The sequence below is a fragment of the Carex rostrata genome, chromosome 25, assembly GCF_964058835.1.
Source record: "Carex rostrata chromosome 25, lpCarRost1.2, whole genome shotgun sequence".
Taxonomy (NCBI): domain Eukaryota; kingdom Viridiplantae; phylum Streptophyta; class Magnoliopsida; order Poales; family Cyperaceae; genus Carex; species Carex rostrata.
The window spans coordinates 5,606,636-5,627,427 of record NC_135942.1 but is presented as its reverse complement, the minus strand read 5'-3'; the positions used below and the strand labels follow the sequence as shown (position 1 = coordinate 5,627,427).

Sequence of the window (20,792 nt, the reverse complement as noted above, 5' to 3'; positions counted from 1 at the left end):
ATACGAATTCCATATATCATTCAACTGTGTACAGAAGCGCTTGTCTTCGCTCGGATTTCTTCATCCAGTCCCAGCAAGTATTTCTCTCTCTGGTAGTCCTCGTCTCCTTTATACTTTATTCATTCTTAACCCTCGACTTTTGCATTTTGTATCGTCTCTCTGAAGCCCCTAACGAAAAAGCGAATCGATAAAGAATCGAAAGTAATCTCCGATCCTGGCCTCCGATGGAAGGAGGCGGCGGCACTCTTCGTACAGAGAACAAAGCTCAGTGTCATGGCACGGGTAAAAACCCTAACCCTCACACTCGCTCTTTTGAAATTGCTTTTACTGTGCTTTTTGGTTCGGATTTCTCCCAGTTCTTCAATTAGGGTCCGGTCTGTCTCTTTTCACCGTTCTTGCCTAGAATTTTGGCGCATTGTACTAAATTTTCTAAAACCCTAACTCATATTGGGAGCGCAACCTTGGAATAATTCAGGTTTTCTTATAACCTACTATATTCCTTTGCTTAATTCAGTTAATTTGACATTACAGGTGTTGCTCCGAAATTGGTAGTGAGGAGGCAAACTCTGGTGGATCTCTCAAACATTGTGAGGGAAGATAGAAATTCTGTGATTTCTGAAAACAGCTATGCTGAAGTTATGAAGGTATCACCTATGATTTTTCCATGGTTTTCCCCATTTTATCCTCTGTACTCTGGGCCTTGCTTGAACCACACCTTGCATTTTACTGAAAAGTTTGATTATGCTTTGCTTGCGGGAGGCCAAAATTGTGAGAAAATGGGAAGGGCCCTTTTTCTTTCGCTATAAGCAGTAATACAAGCCACTCTTTATAAAGCTAAAAAGACATGAAAAGGGGGTTTTTAATCTAGATTAGGTATATTGCAATAAAAGTATGTTCATATGACTCCAAATGCTTTTTATATACATCCTCTTCTTTCATCCTGATTTGGTGAAAACCTGATCGATCTTAAATCGATTTTAGATAAGTACTTAGCTCCTTTTAATTCGTCCTTCAGATCTTCAATGCGCCGGGATTGGATATTTAAGGGGGTTTTTCTAATATGTATTAACTTTTGAACTGAACCTAATCATCCATCTGTTCTCACTTGGGCCAACATAGAGTTGCTTTATTGAAATACTATCTCACTTAATTGTCCATCTTTTCTCTATAAGATAAAGTTGTTTGTTTTGAAAATATTTGTGATCTACATACATTCTTTGCAGATTTCTATTTCTGTTAATGTACCAATACCCACCCAAACAAAAGCTAATTTCACTTCATGGCAATATCTACTCTACTAATACCCATCAATGAATTAGAATCTTGAATTCTCTTTCATGCACATCTTGTATTTCATGCGGGATCAAAATCCAATAAGAGAAAATTGTGTCACTTGGAGTAATCGTACCATATTATGTAGTGCCATGGCTGATCGAAGCAACTATTGTAAAACTCCAAATTGTATTGTGCTACATTTTAGATGCGAAACTAATTTCTGAAAAAAACATATACTCAGTGAGTTTACTTAATGTTTCTTAATAATTGCAGGAAAATGCCCAACTATTGAAGAATATCGCAGAGAAAAAGTATGTTGAAATCTATATATGTTTCTAACCCGTGTTAGTCTTTTGCCATTATTGTGAATTTTACCTTTTTTTCTTCTAATGAGTTGATTTTTTTTTTAAATGAGCAGTAAACGCATACAAGTATATGAACAAGAGGTAGATAAGCTCAAAATTGCGTTGCAGGGCTCTCGTCAGCAGAACTGGCAGCTTGCTGAGACCAACTCTCAGATGCTAGCTGTATGTTCTTGTTATTTATTCTGTTCTTAACTTAAAGACTACATTCTGAAATTTATGGGTACCTATAATGCCTCCAGATTTCAATGTGTGTAATAAAGAATTCTAAAATTTGAAGTACACTGTAGCACCCTAAAGAAATAGCCTAATGTTCCTCCTAGCTGGTTTCAGAGAATTTTTTCTATAGGAATTGATTACAGGGGGGCTCTTTTATCTCAAGAAAAGTTGATTGCTTTTGCAACCACAACCACCACCACCAAGCCTTTAGTCCTAAACAAGTTGGGGTTGGCTTGCCACGTCTATCACAACCCTGCTCCTTTTTCTTGGTTTGGGACAGGCTGGGACAGAAACTACAAGTTGAAAAGTTGATTACTTTTGAATTCAAAAATTTGTTCCATATAGTATCATCCATGCAGTTATACATTGTGTTTTACATTGTTGTATATCATTTATAAAACTTTTTTATCTCTTTATTTGCAGGAGCTTAATTCGGGGAAGGATAGAGTAAGCCCACTTTCTAATATACTTATGTTTATTAGTTTATTATTAATCCGGGATTAACTTTCAAACATGTTAATTGGAGTGCAGCTTAAAAATCTTCAACATGAGTTGAAGTGTACAACTTTGGCCCTTGAACAAAAACAATTAGAACTTCAGGTAAAATATAAAACTTATTTCTTTGCCAAAGTTGGAGTGTAATATTTTCATGAATTCACCTTCTTTAATCTAAATATATTAGGAAAAGCAAAGGATGAACAAACAATTACAACAGCAAATAAAAGCTCAGGTATGCATCTCATCTCCATAAAAATCACCTGCTTTATTGTGCCAGTTTTGAGTATTGCTCAGTCTGTAGAATTACCCTTAACTAAACAATTAAATTGGGAATTATACTGGCAATGATCGAATCCTTTTTGTACATTGATGAGGCCATAAAGGTATGAAAAGTCAGCTGCAATTCGTTTTTTTCTTTTATCGAACCTACATAAACATTAATATTACAAATGACCCCTGAAATTTGTTTCAAAGGGAAAGCAAGTTGACTTGGCAGCAGATGCATCTATTGGTGGCAAAAGGAAAAAGACTGACAGTGAGTCAAACTGTCTTTTTTCATTTCTTGTTTTTTATTTTTCTTTTATTTTGCTCTCAGTTGTTTGATGTTACAAATTTTCTGTTTGTTTCTACAGTTCAGACAGGACAAATCCACCAAGAAGCACCTAGGCGAAAATTGGATGACAGGTTGGTTGTTTTTTTTTTTTATTCCATCTTCAAAGTTGTGGTTCATTGCTGTTGATTACTATATTATAACCAAAATTAATAGGAAACCGATACGGAGACAAAGCATCGCAAAAGCTCAAACAATTAGCTCATCCAATGTTCAGAGTGTCAAGGCAGCCTCTTGTTCGGGCTCAGGTGTTTCCTTACATGTAGAGGGAAGGTATGACTCATTGATTTTTAAAATTGTCTTCTTTTGATTGTACGCCGTTTATGTGAAAGAGATTGTTTTGCTTGATCAGGAGGTCTACTAGGAGAAATTCTATTGTGCCAAACAGCGGGGTCCACATGGAGGAGGCCACTGATGATTCTTCCAAGCTGGAGGAGGACAAAGGCGTCAATACTGACGTCGATATGATAATTCCAATCTGTCCAATAAAAACCGAGCCTGAAACCGAGCTTGAGATTTCCGAGCCTTTGCTCACTCAGAAGGAAATGACCCATGATGATTCTGCTGTCTCCAGTTTAAAGTCTTCAAGCCTGTCAACTGAGCAACAGGTTGCAGGTGATGCTATGGATGGGCCCCCCTGCCTATCACTAGTGCCTGTAGCCACAGTACAAGATGTACACCAAGAAGCACCAAGGCAAAAGTTAGGCGATAGGTAATTACTGTGGGCTTTTCTTTTCCTCTTATATATAACTTGTTGATTAAACTAATCGGGTTTGTTCATTAAATCTTATGTGCAGCAGCTTAAGTACAGGTGATGCTTTGGATGGGCCCCACCCATCAGAAGTGCCTGTGGCAACAGCACCACTTACCACACAAGTTGTTTGCCAAGAAGCACCGAGGGCAAAATTAGGCAATAGGTAACTACTGCAGGCTTTTCTTTTACTCTGTATCTTAAATAGTCAATTAATCTTGTTCTTCCGTTTGTTAGAATCTTATGTGCATAATATGTAGGACATCCATAAGAAGACGAAGTATTGCAACAGTTCATGCTGTCAGTTCCTCCCATGTTCAAAGCGTGAAGACAACATCTTGCTCTGGCTCAAATCCCTTGCATGAAGAGGGAAGGTAAAGCACACAGTTATTGGGAAACTTCTATTATAATGCTTTTTATCAGCCTTGCTAACTTTTTAGAGTTTTTGTTCTTGACAGGAGGTCTACAAGGAGAAGATCGATTATACCGAGCAGTGGGACCCAAATGGTGGAGGCTGCCACTGATTCTTGCAAGAAAGCAGAGCATAAGAATGCTAATACCGAATGCAATGATAAACTCCCAATTTGTACGGTAAATTCTGAGCCCAATACTGAACATGGGACCAGGTGGCTGTCTATAAAGGAAGAAAACACAGATGTTAGTGATTCTTCACGTGTTGGTACTGATACCACAAGTGGGCCCCGCCCGTCGCTGGTTGCTGCTCGCAGGTCTTCTCTGATTAGGCCACTGCCTCTGCGGCGAGCTGTGGAGAAGGTTGCGTCATACCGGGAACAGCCAGTGAATGTGAAGATGAGGAGAGTAGATTAGTATTTGGAAAATTTCTATTTCTTTTTAGAAATTAGGTGGGTGTTTGTGTGGTAGAATTTGAAATAGGCATCTGACAAATGATTTGTGGTGTAATGCTGGTTACAGCTAGTGTTCTCTTCTCCTTTATTTTTTCGTTCTGTTTCTCTGTTCAGAATACTTTCAGGAAGCATCTTTGAGAAAATATAAAAGTAGCACAGTTACAACTCGTACACTTGCCAACTGTTGTCGAGGTTTTGAAAGAGAAGGGGAAATTATTAACCCTCTTGAAATTATAGTTTCCTTTCAAGCAAGCCCGTAGGATTTGGATTATAGTTATATGTCACTGTTAATACATAAGCGTCAGTAACAGTAACAGCAACAGTAATTCTGTTAATTTACCAAGTGTCAGAATAAAAGTCAGAGTTTTTTTTTTTAATTAAAGTGGGAAACCCACCGATTTCTTATTGAAACAAAAGCATGTTCTGGTACAGTACTAATACCAGTATTACAGCCTTACAAAGTACCAGTGTTTTTAAAATCAATTCTAATGCAGTATTCGGAAAGCCACAGCATACCGCATATAAGGTATGCGGCTGCATATACGGATTTTTTTTCGGATTTATATATGCGGATTTTAAAATAAAAATTTATATTAATTTGTATACAAATAAAGTATTTATGATTAACTGTACATGTTAAACTAGTAATGAAATATTAAAATATCGATTCTCATCTCATACTAAATGAAATACTGAAATATTTATATATTGATCTCAATTCGGCTAAATATGCGGCCAAATATGCGACCGAATATTCGAATATACGGCCGAACATGCGGCCAAATATGCAGCTGAATATTCAAAACCATATATTGGACCGAATACTTATTTTCTATTTGAATTCCAACCGAAAACGAATATTCGGCCGAATAGAACGATTTTTAAAACTCTGCAAAGTACTGCATCAAAGCACCTAACCAGCTAACCAACAATGCTACATATTCACAAAAGCCCTAAAAAGTTTGGTAATTAATACGGGCAACATGAGTAGAACTAGGGTGTTCTTAAGTTCACCAACTCTATTTGTGAACTCAACTCTAAGACTTATCATATTGGCTTAAAATGATGAATCCGAACTGTTGTAACCTATGTATCTTATGAGTAATGCATTTACATGCAAAAAATTAAAAAAATTTGAATTAATTTGTATAGAGTCAAATAGTCAAAATTAGAAGATTTATAAATTAATTTTAATGTATTTATTTTTGGTCGCTTGACTCTATACAAAATTAATTAAAAAATTTACATTTTTTGCATGTAGATGAATCATTCGTAAGGTAGATAGATTTCAACGGTTCGTATTCGTCATTTTAAGCCAATCCGGTAGATTTTAGAATTGAGTTCACAAAGAAACTTGATGAAGTTAAAAGAACACCCTAGTTCTACTCCAGGCAACATAAAAGACAGCACCAAACATTTGCACCTCCTTTTCCTCTGATACCAAATCTAGAGCTGGAAGAGGTAAACTCTTCATAACACATGGAATTATTGAATCATCTTGTTCAACCTTACACCAAAAAGATGCCAAAAGAAAGAATTTTAGCTGCTATAGTAGTTATTGATTCACAGAACCCCCCATTAAAACATAAATAATTTTTTTTTTCTAACCATACAATTCAAAGAATGACACCTCTAAGTAATTCAAGAAAGAGGAGGGTTCAAATGCATCTATTTTTTGTGCTTCTATTATGCCTCCATTTTTAAAAACTTAAATAACTCAAAGTTTAAAACTTAAATGTCAAAATAAAACCGTTAGATGTAATCTATATTATTTTCTCTATGTACTCATAAAAATTATCACATTTTTATTTTGTTTTTATGTAAATCAATAAGTTAAAAAATTAACATTTAGAAATTATCCACATTAGTATAGATTTTTACAAGCTCAACATGACAAATAAAACAAAGTTGAAATGTCATAATTTTTACACGTGAATAGATAAAATGATGTAGTTCATATCCAATGGTTTTATTTTGAATTTTAAGATTAAATTTTGAGTTATTAAAGTTTTTAAAAATAAAGACATGATGGAGACATTTGAACCATCCTCAAATTCGTAATAAGGTGCAAGACCAAAACGATTTAATACAAGCAAACGAACTAAACATGTCTTTTGTTCCTTTCTCCGTGGGTTTTGTTGAGTAAAAATAGGATGTTCTTAAGCTTAACTTAGAAACCTATAAAATTGAATTCAAACAATGCATCTAAACTGTTGAAACCAATTTAATTCACGAGTGAGAGTGATGCATTTACATATCAAATTTTAAAATTTTAAAATTAATTTAATTTAAAATCAAACAATAAAAAAAATTAACGTATTAAAATTAACTTATAAATCATTTTTTTTAATACTTAATTTTATACTAAATTAATTAAAAAATATATAAATTTAATATATAAAGCACATCAGTTCTAACGATTTAGATATTTTGAATCCAATTTAACAAATCTTAGTAAGCTTAAAAACGCCCTAGTTGTACTCGGTTTTGTTTGTTTCTTGATCTTTCTCTGGACAATTTGAAATGGTGCACCGAGACACAGCCCGGATAGGCCCAATGGCAATGTCCGGACCCAGCTCTTTACCTGATCGAGACGGCCTATAACAACGAATTCGAATCATCCGAGGTACCTGAGGTGCAATTATTAAATCTGAACCCTTTCACGAATCTCAAAACAGATCCCACCGGATTGAGTGAGTTTAGGCCGTCCGTTTATATAGATTGTACCTCAGGTACCTAGGGGTATTCAAACTAACAATAAGCGAAATCGGAGAAAGGAGAACGGAGGGAGAGAGAGAGAAGCAAATCCATGGCGAAACGCAGCAGAAATAGCGACGAAGAAGATGACGACTTCCTCTACCGCTACCCAATGCCACCCACCTCCTCCTCCTCCATAGCCGCTGCCACTTCCTCCGGCGGATCAGGTGGCCTGGCTCCCTCCAAATCCACTGTCTACGTCTCCAACCTCGATTTCTCCCTCACCAATTCCGACCTTCACCAGCTCTTCTCCACCTTTGGCCGCGTCGTTCGCGTCACTGTCCTCAAAGACCGCGCTTCTCGCTTTAGCAAAGGCGTTGCCTTCATTCTATTCATCTCACGGCATGACGCCGCCAAAGCTGTTTCCGCTATGCATGGAAAGATCCTCAACGGCCGTCAGGTTTCCGCCTCTATTGCTTCTGACAATGGCCGAGCGAAGGAGTTCATTCGCCGGAGGGAGTACAGAGACAAGTCGAAGTGTTATGAGTGCGGTGAACTGGGGCACTTGTCCTATGATTGCCCCAAGAATCAATTGGGGCCAAGAGAGCGGCCGGTGTCCAAGAAGAAGTCGAGACATGGGCCCCAGAAGAAGGGGGGTGATGAATCTGACGGTGGGGATGAAGTGGAGGGTTTTGAGGTGGACGGCTGGGCCTCGGTGGTGGATACAAGAGGAGGTGATGAGTTGGCTTCTGGTATGAGGGAGAGTGTAGAGCAGATGAAGAAAGATAAGAGAGAGAAGAGAGCTAGTTACTTCAGCGATGAAAGTGATGAAGATGAATGAGGAAGGTGAGTTCTGTTTTTTTACTCTTGCTTCTCAGTAGATGTCAGTTAGAACATAGGTTGCTAGGTTAATTTTGTTTTTGAATGTGTATGCAGCCTTGCTTAACTTTCTCATGTCAGAGTATCAAGGACATAGTCTGAGGCTGATTTTGTTTGGCTCTTGGGTTTGTAAGGTCAATCCAATTCACCATCTTGTATAAATGAAATGCTTGGAGTATATTTGGGAGTTGAATTTGTATTGATCTTTTCTCTTAATTTCTTATGTGTTTTTTTTTTCTATGCCCCTTTTATGGTGCAAAGAATTATGCAATTGCAATTACTTTTTTATGGTGTGCTGCTACAGTTCTCACTTCTTTCCTTTAAAAATGTTGGTTCCTAGTCTCTGTTTTGTGCGAATGAACTAGCAACCGTGTTGAAGGTTTATATAGGAAACATGCAGTTGAACAAAAATAAATTCAGTAGTTTGGGTTGTATTGTTGTTGGAATGAGTTAACTTCTGATCTTCAAGTACTCCGGGAATCAGTTTTTTGTTTCAGGTAAATTGGGTTTTCTGGTTCAATCTGAATTTGTAAGTCCACGAAAGGGCCCCAGTTAATGGAGTTAAAGCAGTTATTTCATTCAATCTGAATTTGTAAAGCAGTAATCTGGCTTCACAACTTGGATCTTGATTTGATAAGTCATAACAAGATAATAACAGGGATATTCTCAGATAAAATGGTATGGTCAACCTTACATAAATCGGACAGGCTTGTGCTAAATCTAAATCTAAATCGTTATTATTTTTTATTAATATCCATCTTCTTGATCTTATCCACTAAAGATCCTCAGGTGAATTTGAACCCGTGACTTTCCACAAGAAAAACATGACTTTGGCACTAGATGAAATGTTGATTCTCTTTTCTGTAATGAATATAACTAATTAATAGCAGATGTATTTCAAATACAACTTTCTAATTGGTAATTTTTAAAATTAATTAAGATCAAAGCATAACTAACATATAGTTGTGAATTTTATTTACTTTCCACATTCTTTTGTTGAATTATCGTATTGCTTAAACTGTTATTACAACTCCTCTGTATCAATTTAATATTTTCTTCCAATCTGTTTGGCATATCCTCACTACTAATAGCACGCATAATTTTTTAGCATTCAAACACCTATTTGTCAAGAGAGGATCTAAGTCATCCATTGAATAAATCTGAGCCACTGATCAAAATCATATATCAATCTCTACCATTAATTATCAATTTTAATTTTATGCATCTGTATCATGTTTTCAACCGTGTAGGAGTCTAAATTTAGTTACGCACGTACTCGCCACATTGAAACTGTTTCATTTAAACAAACAGAAGGACGCGTTTTTCTTTCTCACGAGTGTCTCCTTCCCAAAGCAACACGCTTTTCTTTTTCCTTCCTGAGAAGAAACCGCTTTTCCTTCACCACCGACCCTAGGCGCCTCCTCTTGCATGGATTCAAACTGAAGTTGGATGCTCTCTTGGTGAATTGCTCATTTGCTCTTATTTCCTCTTTGTGGTAGTGCTCTGTAGAGGCATAAGGAACTGACAGACAAGGGGTTAGTGGAAGAAAGTAATGGGGCCCGTCTTATATTTTTAAAAGGCTTTAAAATCCTGTTAATAATTGTTAAGAGCGATGGCGGTTATACCTACGCTTCTACTGACTTGACTGCTCTTAGGTTAGTCTTTTTAATGACCCTCAATTTATCAATTAAGCCCCCACTTAACCCAGAAGAACTGGAGCATATGCTCAATTTTGCAATTAAGCCTAAAGCTAAACAGATTTTTTGTTCTGCAAACCCTCACTTAAAGTGCATCTTTATTTTGCATGGGTGGATCTCCTTTAACCACCTGAACTTGGATTTATTTCACCGCTTCCAATATGACCAAATGTTGCCTTCTTGGGGGGTAGATTATGCATTCTGTAAAATGGACAAGGTGGCGCTGTACATATTTCCCACGTTTTTTAGGTATGTCCTGGGTAATTTCCTATGGAGAAACTTCATAGCCTTTTCAGGATTACACATCATGGGCATTTTATTACGAACTCTTTACAAAATTTTATATTTTTAGGAATTTTGAATGATTTTAAATCAATTGTTGAATGTCAGCTGTCAGAAAATACGAAAAATGGATGAAATAGCAAACTGGTATAGGATCTGTCCCCCACAAATCAGAGAATCCAACATAGCTCCTATACTTATTATTTTTTGGAACTTTTTGAGCATATACTACATGAGATGACCATGATTTCCATGTAAAGTACCAACATAAGCCAACTGCCCATAATAATTTTTTGAATGTCAGCTGTTCAGAGTGGGCAAAACTGTCACAACAGTTAAATCCTCTATAAAATGACCAAGCAACTGTGCAGAAGTCACAAGAAAAATCATGTATGTGTGTCGCGATTAAAAGTTACAACTGTGCAAGCTTGCTGTTAAAGAGCTAACTATCTTGGTATGTCTCAATTATCAAATTATTGAATTATTGTTGTTATTGTGATTATTTTTGCATGTATTTTTTTGTTGTTGTAGATTTTGTATAGCATACGAGTTGTTATTGTGACAAGCTATCTATTGATGAGTAGAAGAAATTTAATGTAGAGACCTTATTCTTAAGGTATGTTGGATTGTTGCACATTTGTTAAGGACCATATTCTTTTTAGGTTAGGATGTGAAAGACTTTCTATCTGGATACATAATTAGTGTTTACTTTTGGGTCATGTGTACTAAATATAATATATGCAATTGATGAGGAACTTTGAAAGACAGAATCTAATTAGTGTTTACTTGCAAGATACCTTTGTTCGCATGCAGAAAAGACAAACAATGCTATTCTCTGCTACCCAAACAAAAGAGGTTTGCCCATAATCTTTGCTATTAGCATTGCTATTGCTACTGTTGTGATGTGGTAATTATTTGTAATGAGCACAACCCAGTTTTACTTGCTTTTTTTTTTTTAAATCCAGATTCTCATACATTTGCAAGCCTTTCTTCTTTCCTTCGTTTTACAATGCATAAAGGTTTAGATAGTTCTTTCATTTTGTTCTTTGATTCAAATTTGTCATGAAATCAAACTCTGTAGGACCTGTGTACATAATTCTTTTACAAGTTCCAGCATAGTAACGAATCATGGTAAGATGCAATTTTAGATGATCAGTATATAGAAAATCGGCACACTTAATAAAAATGAAATACATAGAGGATGCATGGTTGGGAGGACGAATGACACTGCAGGGAAGGGCAAGAAGCAGATGGGATATGGCCTGGGCAGGAGGGTGCTGGACTATGTGGAAGGAGAGGAACAGGAGGACCTTCTCGGGCACAACAAAGACCTTGAGTGTATTAATAGATGAAACCACAACGAATTTACATAATTGGGAGCTTTTCATATAAAATTAAGTGTAAGAGGGGTTTGCTAGACCAGGCAGGGGCATACTGTGTACTCCTGGCAGCAATATTTACTAAATAGATTACTTTGGTGCTAAGTACGAAACTTGTAAATAAACTTTTTTTTCAATAGATTTGTTGCCGACAATTGTCGACAACCTTCAAAAAAAATAAAAATGAAATAAGAAAATTTGCAAGGGCCTGTTTGTATGTTTCCACATCTCTCTTGTCAGTTCATTCAGTTCATTTTTCATCAAAACCTTTTACCCTTTTGTTATATTAATCTGTTATAGTAATATGTTAAGGCTTAAAATCAGCAATAAATAGGCTTTACTGTTATAATTTAAACATGAATTTCGTGAAGAGTATCATTTTACCATAACCTCCTTGTAGAATCTTAGGTGCATTTTTCTTTGTTATTCAGCGAACTCTGTAATTTACTTCAATTTTGATATAAGATGGGAAAGTATAAATAATGCTTAAAAGATTCTTCTTGGGTATTACTGGGAGCAAGTTATAATCGCCCCGAATAGAAATTTTGATTCCCTTGTTAATTCATAACTTTAGTTAATGACAATAGGTTTAAACAACATAGTAAATAAGTTTAGGATAGAGGACCCCAAAGTTTAAATCAAAAGGATGTTTGGACAATCAGTGTGTATGAGTTCGGTACCAGTCAAAAGACTTTTCTCTAATTGAGGATGAAGAAAAAGGCACAAAACAATAATATACTATCAATGATACAAAACCAGCATTTGATTGATTCACATGATATCCCTATTGTGAAAACTATGTCCATTTGCAAAATAATGTCATTTTTTTTACAATCCTATCCCTTGATTGGAAGAGGAAGAAGAAGGCTTACAAAAGAGCTGGTACCAAAAGTCAACCCATGCTGTTCTTTGATTGCCCCTTCATCCCCAAAAGGTAAGAACATATGTTTCCAATGTAATAATGAGTTTGGCTAATATAACATCAGTGTCATTTTAGCCTATATAACACCAACTCTAAAACCTATCAAATCGACTTTGAACGACTAATCCAAACCGTTCAAACCGATTTACATTATGAGTGATGCGTTTACATACAATTTTTTTTATTTTCGAGTTATTTTAGTATCAAATCAAGTGGTAAAAATATTGAAAAATGAATGTATTAAAATTAACTTAAAACTCACACATTTGACCACTTGACTTAATACTAAATAAATTCGAAAAGTTATAAATTTTGCATGTAAATGCACAACTAGTGAAGTAGATCAGTTTGAACGGTTTGGATTCACCGTTTGAAGTCGATTTGATAGGTTTTAGAGTTGGTGTTATATAGGTTGAAATGACACTCATGTTATACTAGCCAAACTCTGTAATAATATTGTTCACGAAATAATTTGCATAGCAAAAGCCATTCCAGCACATAAGAGAATTTTCTATTACTTTTGCAATTTGCATATAATGAGATTTTCTGTAAGTTTCAGTAGATATGATCATTAGCAACTCTAAAATTTTATTGGAAAAGTATCAGACAAAATGACTTGTATTATGTGTGTGATTAGGTCAACAAAACTGAGAACTGTTCATAAGGAACCAAGGTTTTACCTCAGGCCAGCAAAATCATCGTGGTTTTTTTTTCTTTTGTCAATCTCAAATTGAGTATTTATTCGAAGCCCTGACATGCTCATAAGCTATTATGGTTTCTCTTTCAGTTTTTTTTTAGTGGCTAATTATAATTATTATCCACTACAGTGTGTCCATCAGCACAGGAAGCATGATTGAAGCGCCTTAATTTTTTTCATCTCTATGTCAAGTTCTCTTGACTATTTGTTGGTGCATTCTTTTCTCACAAATTGATGTGTTTAGAGTATGTTCATGCCGTGAAAAATTTGATGTAAAGAAAGACAATGTCTTTTTCTTGGTTAGATAAGATTATGAGATAAAACTGTTGATTATTCTACTGTTGTGTTGCTTTTTTTTTTATTGTAAAAATTGGCTACAACGCAATATCCATGCTTTATAAGTTGTTATTCCTACTTATTTTACTTTCAAATAATTTCATGTTTTTAATTGACTTTTGTAATTTAGACACATTTTGTGTCGTTATAAATGAAAAAAAAAATTCAAACCTAAGAAACTGAACAAAAAAGAAAAAGATAGTTCTCAGAAAAGAGGATGTGAAGAGTTCATAACTGACATGTTATCTTAATTTTAATGTATTGAAAAATTACAAAAATATAATACCATCTATCTCCACCGCAATGCGTGAGCACATAACGTAGTTTGTAGTAGAAGAAGTTCCAGAGTTAACAGAGTAGCTAGGATATCCATTTACCAATAAAAAGCATTCCGCCTGAATAATTGGAGTTAAAGCAGTTCTTTTAGTGAAATTTTGGGTAAATATTTTAACAGAATAATTTTGGCTTCATGCAGCGCACATACTATATAAACAAAACAACGCTTCATATGATCTGTGTGTTGTATGAAGCCAAAACTGCTATGTTAAAATCTTTAACATTCTGTGTAATTACCAAAAAAATGAGTCTCTAAGTGCATATTTCTGTTGGTACTCTTTTTCTCGGCCTATATGTGTAAAAATTAGTTCTGGCCCATTTAAGAGCATCATGGTTCTTTTGCAGAATGGTCTGAGTGAAGCTGACTTGGCCTGTTACTAGATGTTTCATTTTCATTTTATTTTTTAAAGATGATAGATCAGGCAATACTATTAACTCCTAAAACCATGCAGAAAAATATCTAAACCAACTACGTACCTAATAAAAGAATTTTAAATGTGAAACGATGAATGGACCACATCGAATGTGTTATCGGGTCGGTCATGTATCAATATGTCTCATCCTGAACCTGCTCACTGCTTGAACCCAACGGACTTGTTCGGCAAACCATTAAAATAGAGAAAAAAGTGAGAAAAAGTGGAATTTGAAATAGACTTTAATTCTTCACTATTCCGGTATTGTTCGGTTAATGGTGGAAGAGTGAAAGAGTATAGGTAAATGAGTCAAATCTATCTCTTGAGAAATGTTAATTCCTCTATTCCACATTTTCTATAGAATAGGGAATTGACTCACGAAGAATAAAAGAGGGACCCAGATGTAAGAAACAGGAGTTTGACTGCAAAAGTTCAAACCCAATTCTGCTATTCTCAATTCCTCAATTCCTCTCACTTCTTCTCTTGTTCAGCAGGAATAAAATATCTTTTCCACTTTATTCCTCTATTCCACTCTTGCTGAACAGGCCCAACATAATTCCACTTAACTGTCTAATAACATTCAGTTTTTTCTGTAAAAAATATTGTGATGCATAGAGTTTGATTAACATTGTTTTATACAATAATGATCCATCTGCAGCTATCTATAGAAGTGAGTGGAACCTATTTGTCATGCAAACCCAATAATCATTAATTATCAAATATTACATTTAAACTTTAAAGGGAAATTATTTTTTCCTAACTCAAACCTTCTTATTATATATATTACGACCCCAGTGCAAACTAGCTATCGGAATCTCGCTGTGATGAAGCAGAGGGAGTAAGAATTAATGAGGTCAATTGACTTCTATTTTTTTCAAAAAATTTGTACTTAAACATAATTTTCTATATAATATAGTGTAAAATGTTATGGATACTGTAAATGGACAACCATGCGTAATATGAAAAATTTTATATGACTGACTTTCATTTACGACTGACTCTCATAATCGGAAAGTCTGGTTCCACCTCTAACTGTGATCACTTGTAAAACAAATTGGTGATATGATTACAGTTGAGATCATAATATATAATATTTCTCCTTTCAACTATATACAATTCTTTCTCCTGTCGTGTGTGACCATTCGTCCGTGAACTATTTTTAGATAAAAATGATGACACAAATTTTAATGAAATATATATATATATATATAAATTATTTACAATATCACCTGCCAGGGAACTTTCCTGTAGTAGAAGGATACAAATTCCTCCTTACCTGCCCAGAATGCATTACACTATAGAAATACCACTATTTATAATTTCATATATGAGAGTTGTTACCAAAACGACCTAATTAAAGAAATTTGAAAATTTTGACAAAGTTCCTGTTCTTAAACTGGACGCACAATTTTCCAAAAAGTCAAGATGGTGACGTGGGATTAAGAGAGCAATCTCGCACAAATACCAAACTCAGATCTTACTGACAGACTCAGCTTCTTTGTTGGACCAATGTCTATGCGACACACTTCTTCTTGAAAACATTATTTCAAATAAAATATTCTTCTTATTTTATTGAACCTGACAGTCGCAGACTGGCAGACATTTCATTCCAGCAGTCGCCAGTCGGGTGGAATTCGTATATCCTCTGAGATATCTCATACTTTGCGTGACTTTATGGAAAATCTCAACCGTTTAAATACGTTCTGCACGAATCTCAAAGCACACATAATACTGACCCCTACATCACTCCCGAATAGGCACCGGACACGTCGGTCACGCAAAAGTTGAGATATCTCAGAGGATACGCACTCCAGTCGGGTGATGAGTGATGACTGATGGATGAGCAGATCAATTACCCGCAAACATGGTTGCATGTGTTTTCAGTTGCATGTAAACGGAGAAGATTCTAACAAAACTGCACTAGCATGTTAATTGCTCTACCAGTAAATTCTGTAATACAATACAGAAAATAGAAGACAGTGCAAAAATTATAAAAATTTCTCAGCGTGAGACTCAGACCTATACATCAAAGGTTTGAAATTTTTTGCACCATGTATGAAAGGTTTCTGCATAGTGTTATATGAAAAACATCGCAAGGGACTGACAGGTGGTCCCCACTGAAATAACCTCCCTAGCTCGTCACTACTATCACATCTATCTCTCTCTCTATATATATAAAAGGTAAGAGGCTGGTGCTAATTATACAATTTTCTTGACAACAGGAAAAATATTGATACAATGGAGCTAATTATTTTTTAAGCGTGAAATGGCCGGGATGAGGATTTAAACTTTTCAAAATTCTTTTTTTCTCAGCTATATTAGAGCTGCAAGGAATCGAACTTACCCCAGTTTGAGTTTAGTTTGAATTAAGTTCGAGCTAAATTTGGTTTGAATTAATTTTGAATCGATTTTTTTACGAACTCAATTTCGAATATTTTACGAAGTTTTTTACGACAAGGAAGAGTTCGGCGAAAGTTGTCTAGGATTTTCGAATTGAGAGCGAGGGTTACGACTTACGAGTTATGACTTATGGTTTGGCGGCCTTATTTTTTAACTTTTAAGTCATCAGCGGAAATCGGCGGTTCACGTTCCTTTGATATTAGAACTAGAATAGTTCGCGAACCTATTTCGAACGAACCAGGTCCAGTTTAAATTTGGTTTGAATTAATTTCAAACTATTTCGAATCAAATTTTTTACGAACTTTTTCGAATCAAACTCGAATCGAATCACGAACTACAATTTTTTTGTGTAGCCCTAGCTATATATATCAGATTGATTTTCTAGTGAGATTGATGTATTAGTATTATGTAACAATTTCAAATAATTTATTTTTACGAAGTTGGAAGCGAATATGTTGTTTTTCTTTTGAAAAAATAGGAACTTGTTTTTTCTTATCCAACCTTCAAATTTTTTCCTGCACAAATCTTGACAAAGATTAACAGTTGGATAAGGAAAATCAAATTTCCAAAAGAAAAACAACAAATTTCATTCCTATGAAGTTAATTCCAAAATAAAAAGTCTACGTAAACACATATTCCTCTTTCACTGAAAAAGAAGAAGATAAAAACAAAAGCATGCACTAAAGCTTCATGCCTTCATCTATGCATGGCCTAGTTTTCCTTTTGTGGTAGATTGGAAAATTTGCTTAATTACCAGAACTGGTAACAATCCATGCAATTGGCATGCTCCAACAGAGAGAATTGCAAATATAATAATGCTTCGTTATTGCATAATGATTGGTTATTGTGTATGATGCTTCTGTGTTGTGTTCAGTAATTAATCATAAAAGAAGTATTAGAATATAACAAGTACAGTAATTGCCGTGCCAGTTCTGTTGCTAATATTTTTCCATACCCATGTGACATCTGTCCTTGAAGAAAAAAAAATATCAATACATTTGCCTCAATAGGATTTCCTGCAATAAAGTAATGTGTACTAAGCAGTTATTAGCATCTTTCTTGAATGAATTTCTCAATAACGAAATTGGTAGGTGCAAATGGTATGGATCCTTATTCCTACTACCCAAAAGAAAACAATACAGTCCGATAATACAGTGCTTCCATTATAAAATTTGACAAATATGCAGGGGAGCAAACGGATATCCGGATTCGTATCTGAAAATTAGATACGGATATCCGATATCCGAATATCCATGTAGATACGAATACATATATAGTTTTGAATTTTAATTATCCGTATCTGAATAATCGATATATACCATATAGTTTAATATATATTATAAAAATATTTATGTATATATCTACGAATATCTGATATCCGATTCGTATCCGAACATATTCGTCTAATATCTGATCTGTATCCGTATCCGTATCCGAAAAATAAAAACGCATACGGATATGATTTTACCACTATCCGATCCGTTTGCACCCCTACAAACATGCAATGGTGTTACAAAAGAATGTATTTCCTCTAGTTTTTATATTGAGCCCTCCTCTACTTGCAAAATTATATTTGCAATACTGAAAATTATGTTGTTACAAAAGAATTCTGAACTCATTTCAATATAACAACAAATACTATAATAAAATTGTAAATAAATAAGTTAATGTAATGGTAATGATCAACTTATTGAATTTCATTAGAATTAAATTAAATTAACAAATTTGCGCATATATTTTGGGTTGTATGATAAATTAAAAAGTACAGTCGGATAAGAATTTATTTATGAAAAAAAAAAACTTACAAGGACTGTTCTAATAAAATTATAGTCGATTCTAATAAAACATTTTATTAAATTTAATTAAAATATGAAAAGATAAATAAATAAAAAATCTATTCTCACATCATAATGCCACCAAACACTTGTGAAAAATATTCCTTTAGTACAAAAGTACAAAAGCTCATAAATGTTTATAGAATAGTAACTATCCGAAAAGAGGGCAATAAACAGGTTGGTATGCCTAACCAAAGAACGAATGGAGACTTTGGTGCTCTCATGCAGAGTCAAAGGTACATAATAATGTAAGAGAACATAGTCAATTTTCTCTCAACTTTTTCTTGATTAAAGCTCTTTTTCAGTTTAACCCCTAAACTTTTTATTTTTTGTCTACTTAACTTGGGAAATTTAAACATAAAAAAAAAAAAAAACATATATATGTCAAAGTTTCGTTTCACTTTAATTAAATATATCAAGTAATTGAAGACAATGCATTCTGTGTGAGATAAAAAATAAATAAATGGAGCGCACGATTTGTTTATGCGATTTTTTAAAAATATAACCCAATATTAACGACATAATACTAATCCGGTGCTTTTGTCATCAGATATTATTACTATTATTATTGGAAATAAATCTGCTGTGATCCGTAGGAATTGCAGGACCCTGTTATTCTAAATCTAACTTTTTATTTGTTTTGAGATCCGTGCATATAAACAACTTTTATTAGGATTCATGTGTTCCAAAAAAAAAAAAATGAGAGGTTAGATTTGAAATAGCAGGGTCCTGCAATTTCTACGGATCACAGCGGATTTATTTAATACATTATTATTAGTTGGAGATGAATGAAATTTAAAATTCTGTAGACAAGTACCATACCTCTTTTATTTATGATTTGTATTAACGAATTAATTAGTAAACTGTGGTGTGGTACACAGCCTAGTTCAAAATTGTTTTATTAAAAGATTCTGGAATCAAATCAGGATATGACTACTGTCTCATCCGAACAACTTAGTATTGATATATATCCATTTATTACAACTTGATTAATTAATTACGCAAATGATCTATATATCTATGAATTAGGTGATTACTTTCATTGCAAACAAGGTCTTAGACAAGGTGATCCTTTATCTCCTCTTCTTTTTGATCTTGTTGCTGATGCTCTTAGTAGAATTTTAAGTAAGGCTCAGTCAGCGGGCCTTATATCTGAATTAGGCACTAACATTAAGGTTTTAAATTTATATCTTGTCGATGACACTTTATTATTTTTAGAGGCTAATTCCCTTATGGTTGAACGGCTGAAATTTCTTCTATTAGGCTTTGAAAATTTGTCTAGTCTGAAAATTAACTTTGATAAAAGTGAACTTATTCCCCTTAATTTATCCACTCATGATGGTTCTCTTTTAGCTAGTCAATTAAATTGTAAATTAAGTACTTTGCCAATTACATATTTGGGGGTTCCTTTGCACTGGAAGAAATTGGTTGTATCTGATTGGTTTCCTTTAGTTGATAAAATAGAGAAAAAAATTACAAACTTGGAAATGCTCTTTATTATCTCTTGGAGGTAGGGTAACGTTATTAAATTCTGTTTTGACATCTATGCCCTTGTATTGGTTATCAATCTATAGAATGGCTGTCACCATTAGGAAGAAAATTGATATAATTCGGAAACAGTTTCTTTGGTCTAATGGTACTCCTGGAAGGAGGAGATATCATCTCATTAAGTGGTCAATTATTTGTCTACCTAAAAATCATGGGGGCTTAGGTGTTTTAAACCTTAATTACATGAATATTTCTCTCTTAGCTAAATGGTGGTTTAGATTTAAAGACCCAACTGTTGATGGGAAGTGGAAATCACTTCTTATTGCCAAATATAACCTCAATGGTATCGATTCTAATAACTTTTTATCTTTTTGGTCTAGTATTTTAGATCTTACTCAAATATTTGATATGAGTATCACTAGGGTTGTAGGTGATGGTTCCAATACTTCTTTTTGGTTTGATAGATGGCATGGCAATGGCAGTTGTGCTTTATATTGTTCTTTTCCTAATCTCTTTAGAATCATTTCTAACCCTAATATCACTGTAGCAGATGTGTTCACTAATTTCCCCTTATCATTCCAATTTAATAGGGAATTAACTGGTATTATATTTTCTGAATGGTTACAACTTTTAGGCCTTTTCTCTTCTTATTCATTAGATTCTTCATGTCCTGACAAAATTCTATGGAGATGGACTTCGTCTGGTATTTTTACCAGTAAATTCTCTTTATAAATGGTTGTCCTTTAGAGGTGTTCAAACTAGTATTTACACTCTTTGGAAGGCAAAAATTTCACTTAAGATTAAGGTTTTTGTTTGGTTACTTAGGCAAGATAAAATCCTTACTAAATGC

At 34.4% G+C, this 20,792-nt stretch overlaps 2 protein-coding genes across 6 annotated transcripts; both read left to right on the top strand.

Annotated features, from left to right (window-relative positions):
* The first annotated feature begins 61 nt into the window (after positions 1-61).
* Positions 62-4,660, top strand: LOC144543819 (shugoshin-1-like). 4 transcript variants are annotated; one of them, XM_078292231.1, is made up of 14 exons: positions 62-282; positions 532-644; positions 1,549-1,586; positions 1,694-1,802; positions 2,280-2,303; positions 2,388-2,456; positions 2,539-2,586; positions 2,829-2,889; positions 2,987-3,038; positions 3,121-3,237; positions 3,317-3,676; positions 3,765-3,881; positions 3,976-4,089; positions 4,174-4,659. In XM_078292231.1, exons 1-14 carry the CDS (start codon positions 225-227, stop codon positions 4,541-4,543), a joined length of 1,650 nt encoding a protein of 549 aa, XP_078148357.1. In that variant the 5' UTR covers positions 62-224; the 3' UTR covers positions 4,544-4,659. The 4 variants fall into 4 exon arrangements, with proteins under 4 accessions (XP_078148357.1, XP_078148358.1, XP_078148356.1 ...); XM_078292232.1 differs by having other exon boundaries at positions 119-282; positions 3,317-3,658; positions 3,771-3,881; XM_078292230.1 differs by having other exon boundaries at positions 119-282; positions 3,762-3,881.
* A 2,692-nt stretch (positions 4,661-7,352) lies between these two features.
* U11/U12-31K (RNA recognition motif and CCHC-type zinc finger domains containing protein) lies at positions 7,353-9,424 on the top strand. 2 transcript variants are annotated; one of them, XM_078292299.1, is made up of 2 exons: positions 7,353-8,124; positions 9,408-9,424. In XM_078292299.1, the coding sequence occupies exon 1, from the start codon at positions 7,391-7,393 to the stop codon at positions 8,117-8,119; it is 729 nt and encodes a 242-aa protein (XP_078148425.1). In that variant the 5' UTR covers positions 7,353-7,390; the 3' UTR covers positions 8,120-8,124; positions 9,408-9,424. The 2 variants fall into 2 exon arrangements, with proteins under 2 accessions (XP_078148425.1, XP_078148424.1); XM_078292298.1 differs by lacking the exon at positions 9,408-9,424 and adding an exon at positions 8,215-8,356.
* Positions 9,425-20,792: the final 11,368 nt, after the last annotated feature.

What these genes read in the sequence shown, in the direction of transcription:
- U11/U12-31K (XM_078292299.1), top strand. Translation starts at nt 7,391, where the DNA reads ATGGCGAAACGCAGCAGAAATAGCGACGAAGAAGATGACGACTTCCTC.
- LOC144543819 (XM_078292230.1), top strand. Translation starts at nt 225, where the DNA reads ATGGAAGGAGGCGGCGGCACTCTTCGTACAGAGAACAAAGCTCAGTGT. An exon ending in AGCTCAGTGTCATGGCACGG is followed by an intron (nt 283 to 531) that starts GTAAAAACCCTA and finishes TTGACATTACAG; the next exon opens with GTGTTGCTCCGAAATTGGTA. An exon ending in CCAACTCTCAGATGCTAGCT is followed by an intron (nt 1,803 to 2,279) that starts GTATGTTCTTGT and finishes CTTTATTTGCAG; the next exon opens with GAGCTTAATTCGGGGAAGGA.